The sequence below is a fragment of the Ammodytes marinus genome, assembly GCF_949987685.1.
Source record: "Ammodytes marinus genome assembly, chromosome: 4".
Taxonomy (NCBI): domain Eukaryota; kingdom Metazoa; phylum Chordata; class Actinopteri; order Uranoscopiformes; family Ammodytidae; genus Ammodytes; species Ammodytes marinus.
In genome coordinates, this window is record NC_137233.1 from 31265172 (window position 1) to 31291367 (window position 26196).

At 41.0% G+C, this 26196-nt stretch overlaps 1 protein-coding gene across 1 annotated transcript; it reads left to right on the forward strand.

Annotated features, from left to right (window-relative positions):
* The first annotated feature begins 4886 nt into the window (after positions 1–4886).
* Positions 4887–24574, forward strand: erbb3a (erb-b2 receptor tyrosine kinase 3a). Its single transcript, XM_080026695.1, has 29 exons — positions 4887–5256; positions 12585–12742; positions 13097–13283; positions 13661–13786; positions 13906–13971; positions 14742–14860; positions 15143–15284; positions 15500–15613; positions 15984–16101; positions 16224–16297; positions 16392–16482; positions 16648–16665; positions 18491–18702; positions 18806–18938; positions 19087–19180; positions 19355–19509; positions 19594–19647; positions 19745–19886; positions 19972–20091; positions 20185–20283; positions 20803–20988; positions 21092–21247; positions 21372–21447; positions 21584–21730; positions 21942–22039; positions 22173–22358; positions 22466–22534; positions 22689–22953; positions 23370–24574. The coding sequence occupies exons 1-29, from the start codon at positions 5160–5162 to the stop codon at positions 24176–24178; spliced, it is 4311 nt and encodes a 1436-aa protein (XP_079882821.1). The 5' UTR covers positions 4887–5159; the 3' UTR covers positions 24179–24574.
* The last annotated feature ends 1622 nt before the right edge of the window (positions 24575–26196 follow it).

A 26196-nucleotide genomic window follows, 5' to 3' on the forward strand; every position in this document is an offset into this window, starting at 1 on the left:
AGCATATACTGTAGGTTAACCCGCAAGTAAACACAACACAGCTGACCTGCACTGCTGCCTGCACGTCTGCCTCCACGTGTGCATGTGAGTGCTCAAACTGCATCAGCTTGTTGCTCTCGCTTTGTGTGTCATACTCTGTGTTTTCTTAATATGAATATTGTTAGCTGAATCTACATATTGCTGTGATGATATCTATTATACATGAATATTCCTTTATGACAGTGTTGTATCTGCAAAATGACGTAAAAGAAAGCAGGGTATAGAGCCGATCAACTAGTCCAATAGCCACAAGCCAATTCCTGAACAGTCGATGAGTCACTGCGTCGCCACGGACACCAGCAGAATCCACGCACTTCTGTCAATGAAAGCATTTATATGTGCCATATATGGGTAGGCGTCCTACTTCTACACTTACCAGTGACAGCACAATATGCTATAAAAGAGAGTTGTTCATATTCAGCATCTGTTCTATGTTAAATCATGAGTTTGATCGTTTGGGTTTTGTGGCCTTATATTGAGTGATGACTTCTATTTATTTCAACGTTCATCTGAGTTTGTTTGTTTTTCTGATTTCTGACTGTCACATATATTTATCTATTATAAAGAATGGTTTACAGATGTATTTCTCTAATGCCCTTCAAAAAGGCAGGTTTTGCACCACAGTTCAGGATGTTTATTTGGATTGAATTGTTTGCCTGAATACGTGATTCATATTTGGTGTTATATTTATTTTGGTTTTCTTTGGGGTGTAAAGAAACTTTGATGTAGATTGTGTCTGTGAAACATTGATAATCTCTGCGAACAAAAAATAAATGAAAATAAAATAAACTTCTGATGATTTATTTCTGTACTGTTATAGACACACACACACACACACACACACACACACACACACACACAAACACACACCCAATAAAAAATACATACATTAATAAAAAAACAGTGAAGTTTCTGTGCTGAATGGATGGAGTGCTTGATGTAAGACAAACTAAATCCTGCTGTATTATAAATAAACCCCATTTTCTTAATAAACATTCATACCTATCTACTGAGATGAAGTGCTGCAGATGGGTTTGAGATTGACATGTCATATTGCATAGTCATATCTCATGTTCACATCAGCTGAATGACTGAGGAAGTAGAGAACACTTGCTGTGACAAGCTTCCACCAGAAGAGGACCGTCTTTAGCAAGTATGAGTCCATTCAATGTGGCCACAGGTGTTTAGAGTTTCAAAGAGACTATTGCCCTGAGTTCCAAATCAAATAATCTTTTTTTTACTACACTACACACTAAAGTACAGAAGAGTTTTAGGGCTTTTTTTTTCATCATGTCGAGAAATGTCAAGAATAAAGACGAATACTCCAAAATGCACTTGGAGTTAGTGGGGCATTTATGTATTTTCAGCATTCTACAATTGACGTGTATGTATTGGGACATCCTAAATCTTTTTATGGCATACTAGATAGTAGGGAAGTATGGGGATTGGCACAAAGGGAAAGTTACAAGTTGTGAAAGAATTTCCCGGATTTAAAGATATTATTATAATTTCACCTTCAGCTGTGGGATCTGTGGGACCCCAAACAATTGATTTGATTTTTTGATTTGATTCAATTTAATTCAGACATATCAACATACAAAACAAAATGAAAAGCATGGAAATACAATAAACAAAAATTATGTTTTCCCAGAAAAAAAAAAGAAGAAAAGAAAACAAATGATCTGTATTGCTGAGATATGCCTGAAAAGGAGCAGGAAGAAGTATACACTTATTTAATCCTACCCCTTTTCCATGGTAAAGAAATAAAAAAATTAAAATGTTTATTAAATTAAAAAAATTAAAATTATATTCGCTACTCTTAATCCATATAATCTCTGTACAATTGGCGATACTATATTTGCCATTTACGACTATTCATACAAACATACAACTTAATATACTAAAAAAAAAAATATTTATATTTTATATATTTATACAATGCATATATCTATATTTATATTTATAAACAATCAATATATCCATATCTACATACATATCTATGTATGTAGATATGGATATATTGATTGTTTATAAATATTGATTGTTCAGGAGGTAAAGGCCATTTCTACAGAATACAGGGGTTAATGACAAAAATAGATGTGTTTTTCAAACTCACCAGGTTCTTAAAAGCATCCATTTTTAGTTCAATGAAAATAAAGAAATACATGATCTGAAAAAATACATGAATTTGCGATTTCTTTACCCCACCAACATGTGTTCCTGGACTGTGTTGGCTGGACAAGTGAAGTAAAGCTTTAGACATTTTTACACCACAACATGTAACTCCACTGTTGGACACATGACTGTTGTATGTTGTAAATCAAAGCTCTTTCCAAAATACCTACATCTAATAAAAGTGTTAAATTAATCATGGAAACATTTCCATCTATTCATGTGCAGCTGACGCAATCTTTGTCAATTTTGTATTACCACAACGCTTTCGGAATATCTTTACTGTCATTTTGGCAGCCATCAATTTAAATTACACTTTTTTCATTTTCTATAGGCTGCAATCATGATCAAAAAGCGGTTTATTTCTTTATAACATACGTTTTGATTGCATCTTATCACATCTGGGTCAAATAGACTTTTCAACACAAGAGAAACACATTTATTACAACGACAGATTCCTCATAAGTGTGTGTGTTAGTGTGTTAACTGTGCCCTGTGCTACATTGTTACAGGTAATCAAACAGCAGAACAGACTCTGCCACCTGTGATGTTACATTCTTTGTTGTGTGTGTTTCCCTGAACCTCTTCTGCTCCTCTAGACGGATAACTGTTTTCTGTGAGGACAAAAAAGAAGAGAGACATACTTTTGAAAGTCACTTCCTTGTAGTGGTGAAATATTAACCATTTCAAATGACTCCGGGCAAAGAAAGACATGACTCTTTCTCTCAACCTTTTTTTCTCGCAGATGTATAATAATGTCATTAAACCAGATAGAGAAACAGTGTGTGTGTGTGTGTGTGTGTGTGTGTGTGTGTGTGTGTGTGTGTGTGTGTGTGTGTGTGTGTGTGTGTGTGTGTTTGACAGACTGGAGCTGCAGGCAGAGCCAGTTCCAGAGCAGTTTAACTTGCTCGCCCGCTCTTTACCATGGTTGCATTAAGCTTGAGTAACAAAGTAAGGGGCTGGCGATAGATAAGGTTTTCCGAGGAGGCCGCTGTGTTGAAGAAGAACAATTCCTGTTACGCAACTTGCCTTGGATTGTTCAACGTTATAGACATGTTTAACGACACCTGCAATTACATTGACTTGCTGTTATGCACTACTCTTACAGACATTAGTCCCAAAGTGCAGCAGTAAAATCATGCAGCGATAGAATGATACAGCAATGAAATAATCTAACTTTCCCCTGGACACCATGTGTGAAGAAGTACAGGGGTCAAAGACTGATTGTTATACGGCAAATAAAATGTTTGTGATGACCAGGTGAAGAAGCAGGACAAGAACAGACATCTTCTGTCAGGGTCGTGTGCTGTTGTTTTTTAGAGGAAAATATTAGAGGTGTTGCAAAAACGGTCCATTCTTTGTTGTAAAGTCAGGTTCAGGTTATGAGGGGAAATAGAAATGACTCACCTGTTCTGACGTAATGAAAGATCAATGAGAACAACAAGGAAGAGGAGAGTTTGGATAAGATTCATTTATTAAAAAGGCATTTGGAAAAAAAAAAAAAAAAGATCCATGGCAAAATTAGGCAAAATGCCTGAAAGGAGCAAAAACAATACTGGCTGGGTAGAGAGGGTGAAGTAAGCATACAGTATGTAGTAGAACACAGTCTGCATATTTGCATTTTCACAGCGACTGAACTCCACAGTGTGAAGAGATAGACACCGTGTACTTTATGACTAAAGGGGTCAATGAATTCTCATTTGTCTCAAGTCTGAGAATCAGTGCAGTTTCTGTCAACAACGGTTTGATGTGTCAGACGCCTTGCAGCACAATGGTATTTAGGTATTTATTTATTTGCACACACTCAACACACTCAACAAATACATTAACACATGTAAAGATTAAAAGAGTATGTGCTGGAGAGGTCAGAAACCCGAATGGGCTTATCGAGTGACCTCACCAGGTTACATATAAACAAAAAAAAATATATACAATGAAGATGATCTCACTCTGTTTATTGACATGGTGTCACTAAAAGTACCAATGCCCTGTCACCTTGGACTTTCAGACTTGTTGACAGCATTGTTGTGAAAGCTCCCAGTAGTGTGGACACAAAGACTGCTGGCTGTTGTTTTTTGAACTGCTGCCTGAAGGACAGTTTTGGCAGGGACACTACAACTTGAACCCTGAATTTAAAGATAAATATACAGCGCATCATGGGAATATTGTCCCTGTAGTTTTTTTTTACGTTTGGTTTATGAAATGATTTAATATTTAAAATGAAGCCAGTCAAAGCTTTTGTCTGTTTGTTTTGCTATCCAAACTATTCGGCCTTTTGTAAAAAAAAAAAAAAAGTTAGCCGACTAACCTACTACCTACTTTTTACTGTACAAAACGAGTCCTTCAAAGGTGATTTTTATAAACAGAATTATTCATCAATGGAGCTGCTCTGACTCATCTCCCTCAACACATCCTTAATCCAATATTTAGTCAAAAGGGCATCTTAATATGCCAAGCAATCTTTCAATATATTTTAAGGATGTTCCCATCATCGGCATTATCGGCTTTAGTGAGCAGTGTTCTGTGTGTAGCGCTGTGGGCCCTCCCAGATAAATCAGTGCCAGGAAAACAGACGCTCCGGCCTCTGATTGGCCCCGCGCTGTGCTCCAATCAGTGAACTGTAGTGATTCCTCTCACACACACCGGGGCAGTTTAATGTCATACAGAGAAAACACAAAGTGCTTTTCACTACGGGGAAGATTTGTTCCTTCGTTTGAGATCTTGTAGAAAGCCAAATAAAGGACATTTTAATAATAATAGGCCTATTAGGAAAAGGGCGCTGTAGCCTACAATCTGGATTAACCGAACTAAGGCTGCTCAATGGACTACTCTCGGAATGAAACTACTATGGGCATTTTTTGACGATAAACGGACACACGTTATTTCTTGTTGATTGGATGGCACTGTTTGTGTGAAAGCGTTACCAGCTTCGGGGGATTTGAGCGAGGATGACCGGCCCCATGAGGACGGTGCACCGGGTGCTGTGCGTCCTGCTGCCGTGTGTTCTCCAACTCTGCAGCGCGCAGACAGAACAGACAGAAGGAGGTGGGCAAGCGCGCGCGCGCGCAAACACACACACACACACACACACACACACACACACACACACACACACACACACACACACACACACACACACACACACACACACACACACACACACACACACACACACACACACACAGTCTCTCTAACTAGGCTACTACTAGTCTACTTTTCCTATCTTCTTTCGACACTTTTTACACTCTCGTAAACTCGAAACATCCACTTGCGGTGTAGACTACTATTTTACAAATCCCTCTGAACACCATGGATTAGGTCTGCCCATGACTGCTCAGCGCTCAGATGTGTAGCCTAGGAAAGCACCTGTCCAAGCTCACAAACCCCAGACACGAGAACCTGTTCCGCACACGTTAAACTTGTTTGCTCTGAGTCACCAGCACCTCTCCCACGACTCCGTGTGTGCTTTGCCATGTTTGCCTCAATTGTTTCAAGGTTTTTGCGACAGAGGAGCCCAACCTTTCCTGTTGACTCACACAACCACAGTCAGCCCTAATGATCTTTACCTGTGATGTGTTTGATCTCCCTTTCTCAGTGATGGGAGGACTATTCAGATTTGAGTAAAAACACCACAGTGTAGAAACAGGCACACTCAAAAGCCCTGCTTCAAGAAGTGAAATGAAATAAGTATTAGCAGAAAAATGGCACCTAGCAGTGTAGCAACATTATATTATAGGATTTATTTTAAGCAGCACTTGAATGTTATAGCTAGTGGAACTGCTTTACATTTTTTTTTATCACAACGAACCTATCAAATATCTTTTTTATAAACTAGGGTGGCTACTAATGATTAACTTTATATAATATTCTGTCAATTATTCCCCTGATTATTGAAGGAATTGTCTGTAAAATATTGGTCGTTTTTTTTTCACGTAGGCTAGGACAAAGACATGTAATCGAGAGGCTGGAACTTTGGGAACATTTGTATTTTAGCACGGGAAAAAAAAAGATGAACAGATTATCAAAAGAATTGCAGATTCATTGTGTGCCGTGGATTAATCTATTACATTATGAGTATGTCAACATTGGCCACTGAGAGCAGAGGTGTGGTTTAGAGCAGTGTTGTGATTTGAATCCATATCAAATACTTTTTCTTTTTACTAAACTACATACTTAAGTACAGAAGTGTTTAAGGGCCACAGGAGAGAAAAAAAATCAGATAAGGAAGATTTTTTTCGTTATGTCGAGAAATGTCAAGAATAAAGACGAATACTCCAAAATGCTATTGGAGTTAGTGGGCCATTTATGTATTTCAGCATACTACAATTGACGTGCACGTATTGGGACATCCTAAATCTTTTTCTGGCATACTAAATAGTAGGGAAGTATGGGGATTGGAACACAGGGATAGTAGTGTGTGAACTCTGACCCACCAGGCTCTCGTGGCTGTCACAATCGAGTTTCAGAAAAAAAAAAAATTAGATCGCCAATGTTTGGGCAGCTGATGCTCAGGTGACAGAGCTTCTGGCACCTGAGATACAAATCAAAATGGCCAAAAACACATTTGATTTGATTTCAGATTGATTCCCTGATGTCACTTATGCAGTAAAAACATTCGTAACCCCATCACAATGTACAGTGCATACTAAACCATATTAACTGTTGTGTGTACTTGAAGTTTCACAAGAGATACAAACCTCTTTGTATACTTGAAACATTTGTCTGCTGAGTCACGTATTTCTACTGCTCAAGTCCTCAGAGATCTTTTAACCAAAGACCAAAGACGAAGTACATTTTGATTTCAAAGCAACATTTTTAGTCATCTCCGTTATTTTATTTTGTAGGGAAGTTGTAATATATGAAGTTTACTGTCCAGTCATAATATAAAAAGACATTTTCACAGTTTTGTCGTGTGTCGTGGCCATCCACTCTTTTTATGTTAATATCTCAGATTTTCGATATGTTATGTATCAGATGGGAATCAGTTTAGCATGACATTTTATTTCATATCTCTCAGAAAAACAACAGGTGGCGACTCTTTGAATTGCTTCTGTACTTTGGCAGGTGTGACATGAAAACAACCTATGTGTCAAAACGCAAATATGCTGTAGCTCCTGTTGCCAAAGCATGATGTTATGCAGCTCTAAGTCTGCCTCTGTGTGTTCACTGAAGTCTGAAGAAATGTTTCTGCATACTGGTGACAGAGGAAAAATCCTCCCCTTCATTTGTTCACAACCTCTGGCTGTGTGCAGTGAATGCAGCATGAAATGAAAGAGTTTAGTTCACTCAGGTGTCAGTCTTTTGTGTGTGTGTGTGTGTGTGTGTGTGTGTGTGTGTGTGTGTGTGTGTGTGTGTGCGCACACTCAACTTTGTCAGGTATGCGATAATCTCTCGCCAACCTGTGCCAAGTTTCTGTTTACCTCAGTCATCGTCTCAACCGCTTTATTGCACTTGTTTATCTCCTCCTCCCTCTTTTCTTTTCTTTTCTTCCTCTCTTCTCTTGCAGAACTGAAACTCTGCTAACAGACAAATGAAAACAACAGCTGAACCTGATCTGTGTTGTGTTTTTGATGCGCGTCGTTGGGTTATCCTTTGGTGCAGAGGACAATGACACCATTTTTCAATAAGTTCATGTGCAGTATATAATGTATACTATACTGTACATACACTCACCGGCAACCTTATGAGTTACACCTGTTCAATTTCTTTGTAACACATTGGCTAAAAAGCAGATCACATGGCAGTAACACAATGCATTTAGGCATGTAGTTGTGGTCAAGAAAACTTGCTGAAGTTCAAACTATTGGGATTTTCACACACAACCATCTCTAAGGTTTACAGAGAATGGTCCGAAAAATTTAAAAATATCCAGTGAGCGGCAATTCTCTGGATGAAAATGCCTTGTTGATGTCAGAGGTCAGTGGAGGATGGGCAGTCTGGTTTGAGATGAAAGAAAGGCAACAGTAACTCAAATAACCACTCGTTACAACCAAGGTATGCAGACCACCATCTCTGAACGCACAACATGTCCAACCTTGAAGCAGATGGGCTAAAGCAACAGAAGACCCCACCATGCTCCACTCCTGTCAGCTAGGAACAGGAAACTGTGGCTACAATTAGCAAAGGCTCACCAAAATTGGACAATAGAAGACTGGGAAAATCTTGCCTGGTCTGATGAGTCTTGATTTCAGTTGCGACATTCAGATGGCAGATTCAGAATTTGATGTAAACAACATGAAAGCATGGATCCAACCTGCCTTGTATCAATGGTTCAGGCTGAATGCAAAGAATGAAGGCAGTTCTGTAGGCCAAAGGTGTACTGTACCTAATAAAATGGCCTGTGATATATATATATGTACATACATATATATATGGTAACCGACCCAACGTTATTGATGGAATAAGTAGAAAGCAACAGTGCAGACACACAGATCCTTTGCTGCACATCTTGATGCACAGCGACACTTGTTTGGCGCTATTTCAAAACAGGGCCATTGTGTGCATGTGTGTATTGACTCTAACCCTCCACCCCATTCCTTTTTTCTCCACCATCCATCTGCCGACACTGAAAGTCCTTCTTTGACAGAGAAAACCCACTTGGCAAGTTGAGATTCAGCTTCCACAGCTGCAGCTTGTGCTTTGTCTAACTGGCTGACATGCCTGTTTGTCACATACTGTATTGCATTTGTACACAACGTTTTTTTCCCCTTCTAGAGTGGGCTGTGTTTGCACTGTATGCATTCTCTACATACTGTATGGAGCGTGTGGAAAGGGCTTGAATGTACATGCGGGGACGTTCACGAGCATTTCCCAACAGGCAATTCAAACAGTGCAGAGTCAACAGCCCAAGTCATCTAGTGATATCAGTGAGCTGCTCCCTGGGCTTAACTAAGGTGGGGTAGATAAAGGGCTTGACCCTTGAGCCGCTCATGAACTGACATCATTTCAACTGAATGGCTTTTAACAAGCAAAGGTTTTTGAAAGCAAAAAAGATATGGACAAAATGGATAGAGCAGAGAGCAGACGTACCATAGCACCTTTCAGTCTCTGGTTGGGTCAATGCACTCTTTTGATATGCTGTGTTTGATGTTTTGTAAAGAGCACAGGAGAAGTATGTAGGTTGACATTTGGCCTAGAAGCAGTGATTTCCTGGAGTCTCGGCTGGTTTCAAAGCTGAGGAAATGATGGAGCGCATAAATCAGCGTAGAACAGCAAATTGACATATTTACAATCTGGTTTTTAAACCGAGTATAACGATATATAACTATTAATTAATGAGTTAAATGAGACTTGGTGTGAACGTGCCATGACAACCTGTCTCCCCGGTTTGAAACACAGGGTTTCTATTCAAATGTTTAGTCTCCTCAAGTCCAGAATGGCCCTGATCATTTATTATTATTGTGTCATCTACCTTAACAAGCATATTTGTTTTTTGTCCGCCTCTCATGATTATTTAGATATCAGCGTCTGAGCCTTCTGTCTCCACTCTAAAACCCTGAATGTGAACAGTGTTTGTGTTGCATGTCAAAATGAATGGTATGTGTTTTTGTGACTTTAGTACAGGTGAGGCTTTAATGTTGTTTGGCACAGAGCCAGCCCCCTATGAACCCAATGTTCTCAGCAACACAATAAAGTGGCTTATCAGGAAGAACTTATTGAACTTAAGACGTTCTCTCTCTCTCTCTCTCTCTCTCTCCCTCTCTAACACACACACACACACACACACACACACACACACACACACACAGGTTAATAATCATTAGACATTTTATCATAGATAGTATAATAAGCTTTTCATGCCCTTGTTGATCCCCTTGTTGTTGCTCTACTTTGACTCTTATGTCAGTGAATGGAATGTGTTTGTCGAGTGTGTCAAGGGGACTTGGTGTATGAACATGGTTTGAAACACATTCTTCAGATCCTTACAACTACAATAAAATCAACAGCAAGTGTATTGTAGAGTTTTTCCTTTTTCCACGTAACAGTGAATAAACGATCAGTCAACTGATTCATGGTCTTGCTTAGACGGAGGTTCAAGGGTCAGTCCACTCCAATAACAAAATGCTTCATTATTATCTTTATAGGCATGAAGCCATGCAGATGGTATCAGAAAAGATTAATCAGAAATATGTCTTTCTAGAAACAATGTCCTAATTACTACTCAGAGCTACTTTCTGAAGAAGAAAAAGTCCCTAAAAGAAAACTATTTGCACTTTGATTATCCAGAGTAGATGTGACATCACTTTTGGAGAGATGTGTTGTTGTTGTTTGATTGGTTTTAATGCTGCGAGTAGTACTAAAGCACTTTGAATGTGAGAAAAGCGCTATATAAATCGAATTTCTTATTACTATGATTATTATTACTACAAATCTCAGAGGCTGATATCACAAAATCTTGACAAATATAATAATCGACATGGCTAGAAGGAAGTAAGAACTTTTGTTTTTAAGGGTAAAGTTCAGTTAGTTGGCAGGATAGGAGTGATGTCTTTGTAAAATCAGATGTACACATGGCAGACAGAATGTTACACCCATGTTAGATTATTAGATAATTCAAAATGTATATGTTACTCACCATTAAAGCCCTTATCTCTCTTGGAAGCCCCACCACACCATATTTGGAGCCTATTTGCAGTGATTTTCTAACCCAAAGGTTTTGGACGGGGGAAGGTCAGTCTAGCCATTTTTAAAACGTTGCTTGACACTGTAGCATAGGCCTACCGTAACTGCAACGGAGCTCTGAACCATGTAAAAACACCCCCGGTACCAAAGCATGTGGCCATACTGTGTATGTGAAAGACCATGCATGTTTGTGTTTTTGTGCAACACATTAGATTCCTTATATGAGATTTAACTCAAAAGTCACATTCAATTCTCTCTGTTTCCATGTTCCCTCTGCTGCTGCTCTCCCATCTGACATTTGAATAGCAAAGCAGCCTCCAAGTGACGCTGAATGGCTCAACTCCCACGGACGATAAACAAGGCCTCGTATGTTTGTCTCGGAGAAGGACATACCCTGTACACAATCCACAGCACTGTTACAGTACATTCATTGACACTGTGCGAGGAGGACACAGTGGCTTAGTGGCATAAAAACCCTCTTCATGATGTTTACGCTGTCCCCTCATCATGAATAATTGAACGGGCCGTGTGTAGTTTTATTTGTATTGAGATACTATTGCGTGAGCATCAGTGAAAGTTTGCCTTTCTGGCTTTTGTGGTTGATATTTCCCTTCTATTTAGCAGGGATTCATATGCTATTACTGAGTTATGCTATGTAAAAGTGTCTGTCAAATGCAATAAATGAAAGAATCTCTCGGTTCTTTCTGACTTGCCCAACTTTCTGTATTGCAAAGCCCCAAGGCCGCTGATATACTGAAGACAGATCAACAATCTAGAGAGCTGATGTCATGATGTCATTTCTTTCTTTCAAAACACAGCTACTTCAGTTAACCGTCCATAAGACAAATTGGCTTCAACAACAGAAGTTATGGCCGCAAGGTTAATTGAAACTTCTTAGATTAAAACAGTCAGGTGACAGTTACTTTACAAGGACTGAACAAATGGTAAATGGACTTGACTTATACAGCGCCTTCTAGCCAATTTTCTCAGCCCAAAAGCGCTTTACATATCTTACCACATTCACACACACACTCATACACCGATGGCAGTAGCTGCCATGCAAGGCGCTCTCTGAACCATCGGGAGCAATTTGGGGTTCAGTGTCTTGCTCAGGGACACTTCGACATGTGGCGGGGAGACAGGGGATCGAACATCCGACCCTGCACTCCAGAGGCGATCTCCCTACCCACTTCGCCACTGCCGCCACTACGGATCCCATTCAAAATCTACCATTGAGACAGGCTTTGTTCCAAGGCTGTTGTATTTGCTTTCAGTTTCGTCACAGCAATTTTGACTCAGGATGCATAAATGAAAGTTTCATCACATCTTATTTTTTTTAAAGGTTATATCATTTCTAAAACAGCTGGAGACTATGATTTAGGTCAGTATTAAATAGTGTGTTTGCTGAGGACTATTATCAGCTGCAGATGAATACACATTTAGTGTGCTGAAGAGTTTAACGGCCGCAGTGCTGTGTTTGGGGGATTAACTAAAAGAAAACTATACCGTGCTCATGTTTACGGCAATGATGGTCACCCATTCTAACAATGTGGCTCACGCATATCATTTTTTGGATAACACTGGAGGTACCGGGCTTTGACTGCACAGACAACACTTGTGATAATACAAATTTGATGTTGGTTTTCATGGCTATTCGTGGAATTTTTTTGGCTAACATGAAAACATTAAATATCATCTGTGTGTCAAATATAAACATATTCATGTAAAATAAACTACATTTCTTTTTCCAGTGGTCGTTTGCTCCGGCACGCACAACTCAATGAGCACGATGAAAAACCCAGAGGAGCAGTACAACCTGATGGAGCAGAAGTACAACGGCTGTGAGATTGTGATGGGCAACCTTGAGATCGCCTCCATGGACCACAACAGAGACATCTCCTTCCTTCAGGTGAGGCTTTGAACACATGGATAGACACCATAGCTCCTTCTACAGAGCGACAGGTAAAAGTGCCATCAAGAAATACTGGGGTTGTAGCCAGTCTAGACAATGACATGGTCCATCAACTTGATAAAGAGATAAAAACAATCTCTTTATATCTGTCTACAGTAGATGATATCTTTGTAATGCTCAATGAGCTAATGTATTTCCCCTTTAAGTTGTTCTCTAAATCAATCAATGCACTACTGGCATGGAGGCTAGCAACATGGACAAAACACACCTGTGCTGCCAGCTAGTGACTCCAAAAACAATCACTTTTATTTAATTTAATGTCTCCTTCTCTTTCTTGTACAAACCCCACAGTCTATCAGGGAGGTGACAGGCTACGTCCTGATCGCCCTCAATGAGTTCAGCTACCTGCCTCTGGAACACCTGCGCGTTATCAGGGGCAGAACACTGTACGAGGACAAATACGCTTTGGCTGTGATGGTCAACTACGTGAAGGATGGGCAGCCTGGCCTGAAAGAACTAGGCCTGGTGGGCCTGACAGGTAACACAGGAAGCCACTCTGTCAGTGTGTATACGAGTGACTGGGGCTGGAGTGGAGCAGATCAGAGCTCAGGCTGGATGTGACACTGGGTTACTGTTGGAGCTCCCACACACACACACACACACACACACACACAATGCGGCCACACCTTCCGAGCACAGTTCGTCGTGTTTTGTCGTAGTGATGTGAATTCCCTGGAATGCCTCGTGTGCTCAAACCGCCAGTGTAACATGAGCTCCAGCACACTACCCTCAGCTTGCATTAGTGCTCTAGTAAAAAGTGAATGACATGAGTTTGATAGCATGAGTCACGGACCAGTTTGGGCATGCTTTGATGATTGTCTTTTCGCCCATTTATAATGTGTGTGCCGCCCACAGAGATACTGAGGGGAGGAGTCAAGATCATCCACAATGAGTACCTGAGCTACGCCCAGCAGGTGAACTGGCAGGACATAATGAAGGATGAGTCCGCAGATATTATAATGGAGGGCAACGGGCCTGAAAGTGAGTGGAAGGGGTGATGATGATACGAGCATCAATTACCTTCGATGGTGTCACTGTTTTGCTCTGGTCTGCTTTGAGATGTACAAATGCACCTACTGATGACAACACTTTTATCTTAGAGCCTTGCAATGAGGCATGCGGAGACGTTCCATGTTGGGGTCCAGGAAATGACACGTGCCAGACCTGTGAGTAACATCGGCATCCCTTTGATTCCCATGAATCAACTCAGCTCTGTAATGAGTGGTTCCCCAGTGGGTGTTATGGCCCTGGGGCGCCTTAAAGATGTGCATACTGTATTTGGGCACACCAGTAGGCCAAGTCCTTGTTGAACCAGCCTAGGTTCGATTACGGCCCAGGCCCTTTGCCGCATGTATTTCCCTCTCTCTGCCCTCTCCGTCTGCTCTCTTTAACACTGTCCTATAAACCATAAAAATGCCCCAACAAAGTATCTAAATTATAATTGTTTTGTCACCACATAAGTCAGACAACATTCACATGAATTACATTTTATACTCTAAAAAATACTTTAAAATATATGTAAAAAAAATGAAAAGAAACGCTGGAACACCATAATAAAAACCCTTAATAATTTGTTCAAAATTGCTATTCAGCACGTGATTTTGATACACCGCAGTCACAAATATCGAAATATGGAGATAAAGAGATAATCTCTTGAATCTCTGATAGAGCTTAAAGACAGACTGATCTCAACCCTAAAGAACAAATCAAACAAAAAATGTATTCACCTATGTATTAGTTAAATATCAATCCAAGTTTTGATGTGTCTTTTTAATTTGTATATTCTTTTACATTAATCGTATTTGATTTTTTAGGTCAATTTAAAACAATTTCAAGATTAGCATGGTATGAATGCTTACGCACGTCATATGAGTGTTTTAAAAGGGAACCACTGACTGCACATCAACAAATGAACACACTCTCAACTATCTTTCAGTGACAAAGACCGTGTGTGCACCTCAGTGTAACGCCCGATGCTTTGGTAGAGACCCGAGCGAGTGCTGTCACATCGAGTGCGCTGGAGGCTGCACAGGACCCCTTGATACAGAATGCTTTGTGAGTCTGCCACTTCAATACGCACTTTTTAACACAGAACACTTTTTGTTATGTTGCACTATAGGAAAAGGACAGGTGTTCAGAAAAAAATTAAAATGGTGACGCTGGTCTCAGGTTACTGTCACGCTATTTGTGGCTTATGCAATTCAATAGACCAGAGCCATCGTTTGTTTTTATTAGTAACACCTGTGCTTAGCTTTTCTCAATTGGACTGGTCAAAACATCATACCAAAAAGATATCCATAAGCTGTGTTCCTCCCTCACCGTGCTGTTTACTCACAGGCCTGCAGGAACTTCAACAACTCTGGCTCCTGCGTGCCCCTGTGTCCCCAGACCCTCTTTTACAACAAAAACACATTCAAAACTGAGCCCAACCCCGATGCCAAGTACCAGTATGGCTCCATCTGCGTGCTCCAGTGCCCCTGTGAGTCCCCCCCCCCACACACACACACACACTGCCTTATTCCCATACAGACTGAATTTATCACCAACGCAGTTTATACATTGAGTTCATCATTCAGACCTTTTCACAAAGCACCAGTTGCTAACACTGTTGTTAAAAGGCTACTTTAAAGCTATGTCTTAGTTCAGTGTTGTTTGTGTCACTTATTTGAACCCTTTTGTTTTTCATTTTTACAGTAAACTTTTTGGTGCATGGCAGCTCATGTGTGAGCAATTGCCCTCCTGATATGATGGAGGTGGAGAAAAAGGGTGTGAAGGAGTGTAAACGCTGTGAAGGCCTCTGTCCGAAAGGTATGGTGGAAAATTCACAGCTGCTCCAAGACACGTTTTTTTTTTTAAACGTTTATTTATACAGGTAAATCCCATTGAGACCGGAGACTCTTTTACAAGGGAGACCTATTCCCATTTACACGTTATAGCATTCACGACATTCACACTAGGCATGACACAGGTGGCAGGGCGGGAATCGAACTGCCAACCCTTTGATCATTGGCCGACCCGCTCGACCACCTGAGCCACAGTCGTCCCAAAACTGACAACTGATCGATAAGATGGGCTAAGAAGCATTCCTTATTTACTTTATATACTCCTGTTCAGGTACTTTCCACCACTGCTGGTTGGTTTTAGCTGACTGAATGTCCTCCTCTTCTTTATCTTCCAGTTTGCCTTGGCACGGGAGATCCAAAGAAACAAACTGTCGACGCGCTCAACATCGACAGTTTCATAAACTGCACTAAGATCCAGGGCGGTCTGCACTTCTTGGTGACAGGGATCGATGGGTAAACAAGACTATAGTTAAAGATGCCATTTAGTTTTCATGAGATACAGTAGAGCTTTGACAAGTATTTTTCCATTTATGCAACAAGCCTTTATTTATATTTTTTTATTTCTTTGTTCATAGTGATCCGTTCAACAATGTACCAGCTCTCGACCCAGAGAAACTTAAAATCTTCAACACTGTGAGGGAGATTACAGGTGTGTGTGTGTGTGTGTGTGTGTGTGTGTTTGCTTGTTTTTAATATAACATCACAGTGAGCAGAATAAGGAAAAAACATGCTTCCCTTTTCAGACATCCTAAGTATCCAGTCATGGCCTCGAAACTTGTCCGACCTGTCAGTCTTCTCCAACCTACAAACAATTCAGGGCAGAAAACTTTACAAGTGAGCAGTTGTTGTTTTTTTTCCCTCCCTTTTTCTTACGTAGTCTTTGTTCCTTCTAGTACACAAAGGTTGTTATTTTCATGTTATTCACTAGTTTGCATCTGATTATGTTTTGTGTCCTTTATCTCTTCATCTCCTTCCTTATCTTTATTTTGGCCCATTTAGAGGAGTGAGCTCTAAAAGGTAAAGTAAATACTTCACATGCCCGCCTGAATTCTCCTATTTATGTACAACATCTTAGTTTTAAATGTTTTCTGTTCGTTTTTGGTGTAGATATTTTGTTTCTTTATTATTATCCTCACCGGGCATATTCAGAACTACGACTGTGTGATTTGGTTGGTGGTGGGCGACAACCCTTCAATGAGTTCACATGGTTTTCTTGCATGCTCACGCTGGTGGAAATTGGGATTTGGCTGTGGAATGTTTGATTCTGGTTGTATTTTATGGAAGAAAAGGCCATAAGAATTTTTTTTTACCTTGTGAGCAGATTAATTCCAAACTGTTAAATGTAATCACTACTGACTACTTATTGTATACCATATAGATTTATTTTTAAATTGAAAACAATTGACATGAATGTATCTGGTTTGTAGCCCTTTGACTTTTAAGAAGGTAATTAGCCTACAAAGTGGCAGTTTCAAATACACAGCGTGAAAGCTTCCATGCTACAGACATTGTCAGACAACAAACACAAATTTATTTCTAAACTTTGATCGTACACATGTACATCTTCAACAAAGCTTTGTTGTGCTCACAGGGAAGAAATGTCGTCATATGACCTACCGTTTTTCAGTGATGGTGTCTTGTTCGTTTGGTACCTCCGTAGGGCTCTCTGTGTTATCACCAGTTCTGATATACAATAAATCAGTATTTTCAGGCCCCACATACAGTAACACAGCTGTTTGTGATCAACTGATTAAACCTCTGTGACTCTCTCTCAGAACTGCTTCTACCACTAATACTTCGTTAAGCATTGTTGTTGCCTTTACTACTTGATCATTTCAGCAAGAAACTTAATTTAAACTCATAACATAAGTAGACCCTTTAGCCTTTTCCAAGTCTTTAAACTCCTTCAGCTGCTTTATCAAAAAAATCAATTGAACAATGTCATTTAGCTCTGAGCTGATTCAATGATCTTGTCATTCTTCTACAACCTATTTTATTATCTTACAACCCATTCATTATTTCAGCTTCATTCAACCTCCTCAATATTCCAAATTCTTTGATACGTTGTGGGACTCATTCAACAATTTAATCCCTTTCGTACTAATTAGACCCTTTTCCACTTTTCCAATTCTTCATACTCCTTCAACAGTATTTTCGTAAATAGAAATCAAGCCAGCAATGTAGTTTAGCTCCCAGCCCATTAAAATATGTTTTCACACTTTTTCAAGACTTTAACTCATTTATAATTATTTCATACTTTCAGCTAGGAAATCCATTCAAACTGTAAAATACTATTAAACCCTGTCCATACCAAATGGGCTTTTTCAAATTTTCATCTGGCAATTACTACACATCTGAATGACTAGGAGACTTGTGTAATGAACTGCGCATACTGTTTAAGTGATTGCTGTATGAATATAGAGTGAGTTAACACGTATATTAACAAAAAAATATAATTAAATTCTCCTTTAAATACAGGTTGAAAAAAAATCTAAAATTTAATCGGTATAAAGTAGACACTAAATCTAAATCTATTTAGACCCGTTTTGATCTGTTTATCTCCTGTCTGATATCATTTTCTGTCTGAATTTGTGAATCTTGAAAAAATTATTCAAAGTGGCCTCTGTTTTTGAAATGGCACACAAAAATTAAATGTAGCCTACATCTGAGAAACTGAAAGGATTTCAACCCTCACAAACTCAGAAAGATGGTTTACTTAGTAGCCCACAAAATTCAAATGATCAAGCCCTGCCTTTTTCTCTGATCGTATTTTGAACCCAATCGAAATATTTGGCCCCTATTCAACTCTTACACAACATTCATGTACTGTTTTTTATTTCAGGGGCTACGCTCTGATGGTGACGAGAATCTCCTCTTTGACCTCCCTCGGGTTCCGCTCCCTGCGCAAAATAAACGATGGTGGCGTCTACATCACAGGAAACAAAAAGCTCTGCTACCACGACACTGTCAACTGGACGCGGATCTTCAGCTCCCCGCCAAAGCGACGCAACAAGCACCTCGACATCAAGGAGAACAGGCCTAAGAATCAGTGTGGTTAGTTACAACTGTGGATCAGTTTTAACCATCTCCCTTTTTGATGTTGATGATGAGACAGTGATTTTTTTACACTTATTTTTTGCTCGGTTGCCGTCTGTAGTTAAGGAGGGCCACGTGTGCGACCCCTTGTGCTCCTCTGATGGCTGCTGGGGCCCGGGGCCGAACCAGTGTGTGTCCTGTAAGAAATACAGCAGGGGAGGAACGTGCGTGCCAGACTGCATGTTCTTAACTGGGTAAGTCTTTACCAATTAATCAATAATATGAAAACTAATACTCAGTGTTTGCCTTCATGTGAGTCATGTTTGCTGGGCGAGTGTTTCAATGTTATCTGCAGTCTGTTGAAAGATATTGAAAGACAGTGACTTTTTGCCCCGAATGCAGGGAGAGGCGGGAGTTTGCTAGCGAATCAGGGGAGTGTATGCCATGCCACCCTGAGTGTAAGGTCCAGGCAGGGAAGGAGACCTGCACAGGCCAGGTATGACTTTCCTTATCCTCTTTGGGTGTGATGCTGCCACCTACTGGCATCTACAGCAGACATGATTGTACCACATGATGCCACTTACTTTGAGCCTTCCTTCTTTAAAATCTCTGTCAGCTTTGCTTTTTGATCGTCAACTAAAAGTTTCCTCTTAAAATGTTTTTTTTAAAGGGAGCAGCCCAGTGTGTAGCATGCGCCAGCCTGCAGGACGGTCCACACTGTGTCCCTTCATGTCCTGAGGGCGTGATGGGAGGCGAGGGAGTCATCTTTAAATACCCCAACAAGCTAGGCCACTGTGAACCATGCCATAGCAACTGTACCCAAGGGTAAGGAATGAGTGGAGCTATTCCTCTATGTATTTATACGCACGTGTGTGTTGCTTTCAAATTTTAAATCTTCTTTTCATGAAGGTGCTTTGGCCCTGGAATTGGAGATTGTGAGGGGTCATCCCGGTACCTTTCTGGGTAAGTTGCTCCTCTCGATCTGTCATATTAAAACAGTTTGGACCATTTGTTTCAATATTTAGTGCTGACAATTAGACATCTCTTCTTTTCTGAACAGACAAGCAACCACAGGCATCGTACTGGGAGTGATTGCCGTTCTCTTCATTTCATTCTCTGTTTTCGTGCTGACCATTCTGTACCGACGAGGGCTCTCCATCCGTCGCAAGCGAGCTATGAGGAGATACATGGAGAGTGGAGAGGTGAGTCTGAGTCTGAAATCTGTGTGGCGTTGTTATGGCTCAGTTAAGTTTGTTTTTAACATATGCTCTGCATGTGCCCACACAGACTTTTGAGCCTTTGGAACCTGGGGAGAAAGGGGCTAATGTCCGCTCTCGCATCCTGAAGCCCACAGAGCTGCGTAAGATCAAGCTGCTGGGCAACGGGGTGTTTGGATCTGTCCATAAGGTAATGGTGATTATGGCAGTTGTCTAAAGAATCCTTCTCTTGCCCATCTGGAACTTCATTCAACAAAGCATGAATCTAATTCCTTCCTCACAGGGCATTTGGATTCCTGAAGGCGATACAGTGAAGCTTCCTGTGGCCATAAAGACTATCCATGATCGCGCTGGAAGGCAGACCTTCTATGAGATGACAGATGTAAGAAAATGTGACCTTAATATGAGGAACTCTTTATTTAATACTAACTGATGGGAGGTCTGAAAGGTAGCTCTGAAGGGTGAAGGGCTTTCGCAGGCAAACGTAATGTATCTAAAGAAATTCTAAAATTACTAAGATTGCAGCCCTTCTCTGCTGTTGATCTTTATCTGAAGTACAGTATGATTCAAGTACTCATAGTTACTATAAAGGCAACAAAGTAAATACATTACTTTCCTGTTACACTGCAAGAACATCCTCATAGCTACAAAGCTCTCCATAAAAGTAACATATTTAGAGATGAATTGACCAATGTGAGGATCATTATTTTTAATTATATTAATTTGAGTGAGTCCATTAACGGCTGTGAATCTAACAACAACTGCTTTGAGAGCCAGCTGTCAAGCCTACGAGAAGTCAATATTTGAAACTTAAAGGGTAGATTATTGCTTTTAAAAAGGATAGATGTTTCTCTTATTTTTTTTAAAATCCCTAATGATTTCTACAAAATGTTCACTGTAGCACATGATGATGATGGGAAGCTTGAACCACGTGAACGTTGTCAGGACCCTGGGTATCTGTCCCGGATCCAGCTTGCAGCTCATCACCCAGCTCAGCGGTCAGGGCTCCCTGCTGGAGCACGTCAGGAACTGCAAGAACAAACTCAGCCCACAGAGGCTTCTCAACTGGTGTGTTCAAATCGCAAAGGTAAAGGATCCATCGTTTCTTCTTCTCGTCTGTGTGTTTAGGCTATTTGATTGTACGCATTGTTTTGTCCATCCCACTAACAGCTGATGTCCTTTCTCATCAGGGTATGTATTACCTGGAGGAGAACAGGATGGTCCACAGGAACCTGGCCGGCAGAAATGTGCTCCTGAAGAGTAACTACACTGCCCAGATCTCAGACTATGGCATTGCAGACCTGCTTTATCCTGATGACAAGAAGTACTTTTACAATGAGGTCAAGGTCTGTAAACTGGCACAACAGATACAACACTCAATAACATGATCAAAGTTCATTTAGACTTTATTTTGCACACTGAGACAATTCTCCTGTTTTCACACTACTTCTTTCTGTTTTTCATCTTCAGGCGGCAATCAAATGGATGGCCTTAGAGAGCATATTGTTTCGCAGGTACACACATCAAAGCGATGTCTGGAGTTATGGTGAGTTTTGAACCTCCTTACCAGTCCCGGTTTTGGTTCATGAAGAGTGTTTAAGAAAACAGTGATAGAGGTGTGGATGTTTCAGCTGGACCAGCGTGCTGTTTCATGCTACGCGATATGTGTCACTGTCATTCAGGTGTGACTGTATGGGAGATGATGTCCTATGGGGCCGAGCCCTACTCTACGATGCGTCCAATGGAAGTTCCTGATCTTCTGGAAAAGGGCGAGCGTCTGTCCCAGCCTCAGATTTGCACCATTGATGTTTACATGGTCATGGTCAAGTGTGAGTACCTTGTCATTTTCCCCTGACATTACCATCAGGCCCAGCTGCACTTTGTGTTTGATTAGCAAATGGTGACAATAGCATTCAGCTATCTTACACTGTTGGTATTGTTCAACACATTATAATTGCTTTCAGATGCTCTTAATTGTGCATTACTTTGCAACAACTCCGTAGAATCGGGTGGCAAACTTTGGCACTTTTTCATTTTCAGGTTGGATGATTGATGAGAATGTCCGCCCAACATTCAAAGAGCTGGCAAATGAATTTACCAGAATGGCCAGAGACCCGCCTCGCTACCTAGTGATCAAAGTAAGAAAGGCTGTGTGTTTATCACTAGCCACCCATTTTGTGCATTTTATAACTGTGGACAGAAATTTTCTGTTTATTGTGGAACTCCTTCGGCATTCCTACAGCATGCTAATATGTGTCCTCTGTCCACCAGGAGGACTTCAGCCAACAGGACTCACCCCCAGATGAAGTTGCCCAGCGCAGTGCAGACCTGGATGACATGGATGACCTAGACATCGAGCTGATGGTGGACCAGGAGGTGGATGGCAAGAGTCCAGCCCCCCACTACATGTCTCCGTCCAGGAGCCTCAGTCGACTCTCCAAGATGGACCCTCAACGAGTAAGACACACCACTTACATTCACTTTTGTGGCCAGTTAATGACTGAAAATGTATGTTTACTGTCACCTCCTTGATCTAAGTTGCACTCCCATCTTTTCTTGTTAAGGCGGCTATTCCTTCATCAAGTGGGGCTGGATACCTGCCAATGACCCCAGGATTTGACAACCCAGGACAGGTAGCTAAAAAGGGCTCTGTATACAAAGTGGCTTAACCCCAAGCCACTTTGTTAGAAACTGCTTTCAGTGTCTTTAACCCAGCATAATAGAGTCAAAATACTGTAAACACTAGTCATGTTTTTAATATTGGTCTGTTTGTGGTGTCTTGTGCAGGCCATGATGTGGCAGTCGCGCTCTCGACTAAACTCAGCCCGCACTATGTCAGAGAGCTCTGAGGGCTGCGGCGCTGGGGTGGAGCTGGAAATGAGTGAGGATATTTCTCTGACGGGGAGCCTGAAAAGACGACGTCATCGTGAGGACAGCGCTTACGTGTCGCAGAGGGACAGCATGTCCGGTGGGCCACCAGAAACGCCATCACCAGAGATAGAGGAAGAAGATCAGAATGGATATGTGCTTCCTGGAGACAGCCCAGAAAGAGGTTATAGAATCATTTTGTTGTCTATTGAAATGAGACCTAGAAACCCTCTAGTTTCATATTAACCTAACAGACATGAGAGTGGTTTCGACCTTCTCATCTAAATCTCGGAAATAAAACATATAAGCATATTTCCCAATATGTCAAACTCTTCCTTGATATATTTCTTGCAAAAAAAATCCAGTTCTTACAATATTATATTTTGGCTGAAGAACACAAAAATACTAAAAGAAAAGAGGCTCAAAGTTATGTAGGTATGTACATTTCAATATTGTATCAAATTTATTGGCAAAAAGGCAAAAACAACATCAGGACAAAAGTGTTGGCTCACTGAAAAGATGCACAGCTACAGTATTATTGAATGACATCTTCATCAGGAACTGCACACCTCATTTTGAACATGTTGCATTGTATTTCAGATACCCTGCTTTCCTCTTCTCGAGCCACTTCCGGCAGGATGAGCAAGTCTCATTCGCTGGGTCTGTTGGACAACCCGAATGAGGAAGAATACGAGTATATGAACAAGCAGACTGTCTCGCAGAGGCCCAACAGCCAACGGCTGAATCAGAAAAAGAGGCGCACATTCTCTGTATCGTCACAAGCGATGGCGTGCTCGGGCGGGCACGTCATCACACCACTTGTGGAGGTAAATGGAGTTCATGCACCGACCAATCACAACTCGGGTTCGGAGCAGCAGGAATCGAATCAAATGGAATATGAATACATGGACATCAGGGGTAGTGAAAGAGACGTAAGCCCTCCAGCACATGACCCTCCCCCTCCCCCTCCTCCTCCTCCAACAAAGCCAACAAGGACGGTCAAAGAAGTGGAGGATGATAAGGTGGAGGAGCAGGAGGGAGAGAAGGATGAATACGTGGAGGACAACGATTATCACTACACAAACAGACAGCCGAAGCTGCGACAAGCTCTTCAAGACAGAAAGGAACTGAAGATACAGGACAGGGACGAGGACGAGGCGTATGAGTATGAGGACATGGACTGCTTTGCTACCCTGCTGCCCGGAGATGCAGTGGTGTACCAGAACATGCAGAGGGACGGGCAGGGGGCAGTAGAGGGCATAGAGGCGCACAGATCGGGGTTTGAACCCTATGTAAAAGTAAGAGCTGGAGTCGGGGTAGGTGAACCAGCAGCTGCTGACAGATCCTTTGACAATCCCAACTATTGGAACAGCAGGATGTACCTTAAGCCCAAAGCAGTGCCCACATGAAGAACATTTGAAATCTCATGGACTTCCCTCTGAGATGTATTCCCGAAGGACCTGACACAGGAAATGCAATACAAAAAAGCTATTTTAATAATGTAGCCTATAACACAATTTCAGGAAACCCAAACATGTGTGACTTTCCAACAGCTTCATTGTCTGTTACAGGCTGACATTATGTTTAGTTTTTAGGCCTATGATTTGGGTCATTTCCAGAAATAACAGCACTGAGTGTAGACAACACTGACAGAAATAAACAGATTACAAGCTATATTTTCCTGTTTACATTTTGAAATGAACAAAGTTGTTGTTTTTGAGAACAAATGCATTTGTTTGGAGTTTGGACTCTTATGTTTTGAGACCTCTCTTAATGATGATATATGATATACATTTTATACTCAATAAAAATATATTGGATTGCTGTTTTGCACAAATGTTTATTTAATTTAATTTTTTGTGAATATGTATGAAATTTTAAATTATTTTTCTACAGTTAGGTCTAAAAAGTTCACTCTGGGCCATTAGTAATTTTAACGAGAAAAAATAACGTTTGCTAGGTTTATATAATTGGTAAAGTGGTGGATTATCACACCACAATCACAAATTCATTTAATCTCTTCGGAGCAATCACAGCCACATTTCCCAGCCTTAAGGTACGTACGAACGCACTACACGCGTTACCCGCGCAAGCTTTACGCGCGTAACACAGCTAAAATGTTGCTATCATTTTGTGTCAAAAATGGTTCTACGTGCGTAACGTGCCTAGTCTCCCTCCCGATATTGTATTTCCCCTAATCAACCGACCCGACACAACAGCGTGCATGTCCGCACACAAAAAAAACAACACGGCCAACAACTGTGCCAAAAGACAAACTGAACACCACAAATAGCCTAGCATTAGGGATGTCCATGGTTAACTGGTTAACCGTTAAGAAGATATTTAACCGGTTAATACTAAGTAAAGGTTAAACGGTTACAAAAATTAAATAATATTAATTTCTCTGAAATCCGGACTCTTATTTTGATATCGCTAAACCGGATGTAAGAATGCCAACTGTCGGTAAAGAATGAAACGAGTAGTGTAGGCTACTCTCAACTCTATAATAGGTCCATGGTACTCTCCCAGTCACAATTTATGGTCACAACACTCCCATGTCATATGTATAATTTAATTAACAGCGTGGGCTCCCGCTATCTTAACATAGCGCTAGCATTAGCCTTCTTGAGGTGGATGCTGTCCGTGTGAATGTCAAAATGTAGGCATTTAAATTGGCTACTGGTCCCTGAATTGTTTTTAAATTAATATGCCGGTCCTTGGGACAAAAAAAGGTTGGGAGCCCTGCTAAAATGCTTCATGTATTTCACTATAAATAGGCTACATTAAATCTTAACGGTTAACCGGTTAATAACCGTTAATTCTGGTGGTTAACCGGTTAAAGAAAAAATTCTAAATGGCCATCCCTACCTAGCATTAAAACAGCATTTCATATTCACGGCAGCTACATAACAAACACAGTTACAGCAGCATCGGTGCACGGCGGCACACAATAAAGGCAAGTAGCCAACATTACCCTACCTGGCTGTGACAGGGGACCGTGGCTGACGTAGATCAACACCGGTGCTTCGCTGTACTTGTCGTGAAAGTTCCCCGGACATAGCCGTCATGTTTGGGTTCATAATATGAGGCGCTAGCCGCCCGCACACAACCGGGTGAGTTAACTAATGCTATACGGCGCTAACTTGGTTTATCGGCTAAAGCACAGCCGCACATATTCACTGAATTAACCAGGAAGTCCATTCTCCTGGTTTACTTTCCCCACGTCTTACATTCCCGAGCGGCTGTCATACAGCACCGGCCGCCCGCAATACATTTTCCTCCTCTGTGTTTCTCAGCCTCTGTGTACAGTACACTGTTCTCCGACCGTGCCAATGTATGTGACGTCGGTTCAAGCCCAACGCTGATTGGCCAATGCGGCTAATCCTCACGCGTAGGAGCGTAAAAAGTTCAATTTGTTGAACTCCGC

What these genes read in the sequence shown, in the direction of transcription:
- erbb3a (XM_080026695.1), top strand. Translation starts at nt 5,160, where the DNA reads ATGACCGGCCCCATGAGGACGGTGCACCGGGTGCTGTGCGTCCTGCTG. An exon ending in AAATGACACGTGCCAGACCT is followed by an intron (nt 13,972 to 14,741) that starts GTGAGTAACATC and finishes ACTATCTTTCAG; the next exon opens with TGACAAAGACCGTGTGTGCA. An exon ending in GGTGTGTTCAAATCGCAAAG is followed by an intron (nt 20,989 to 21,091) that starts GTAAAGGATCCA and finishes CTTTCTCATCAG; the next exon opens with GGTATGTATTACCTGGAGGA.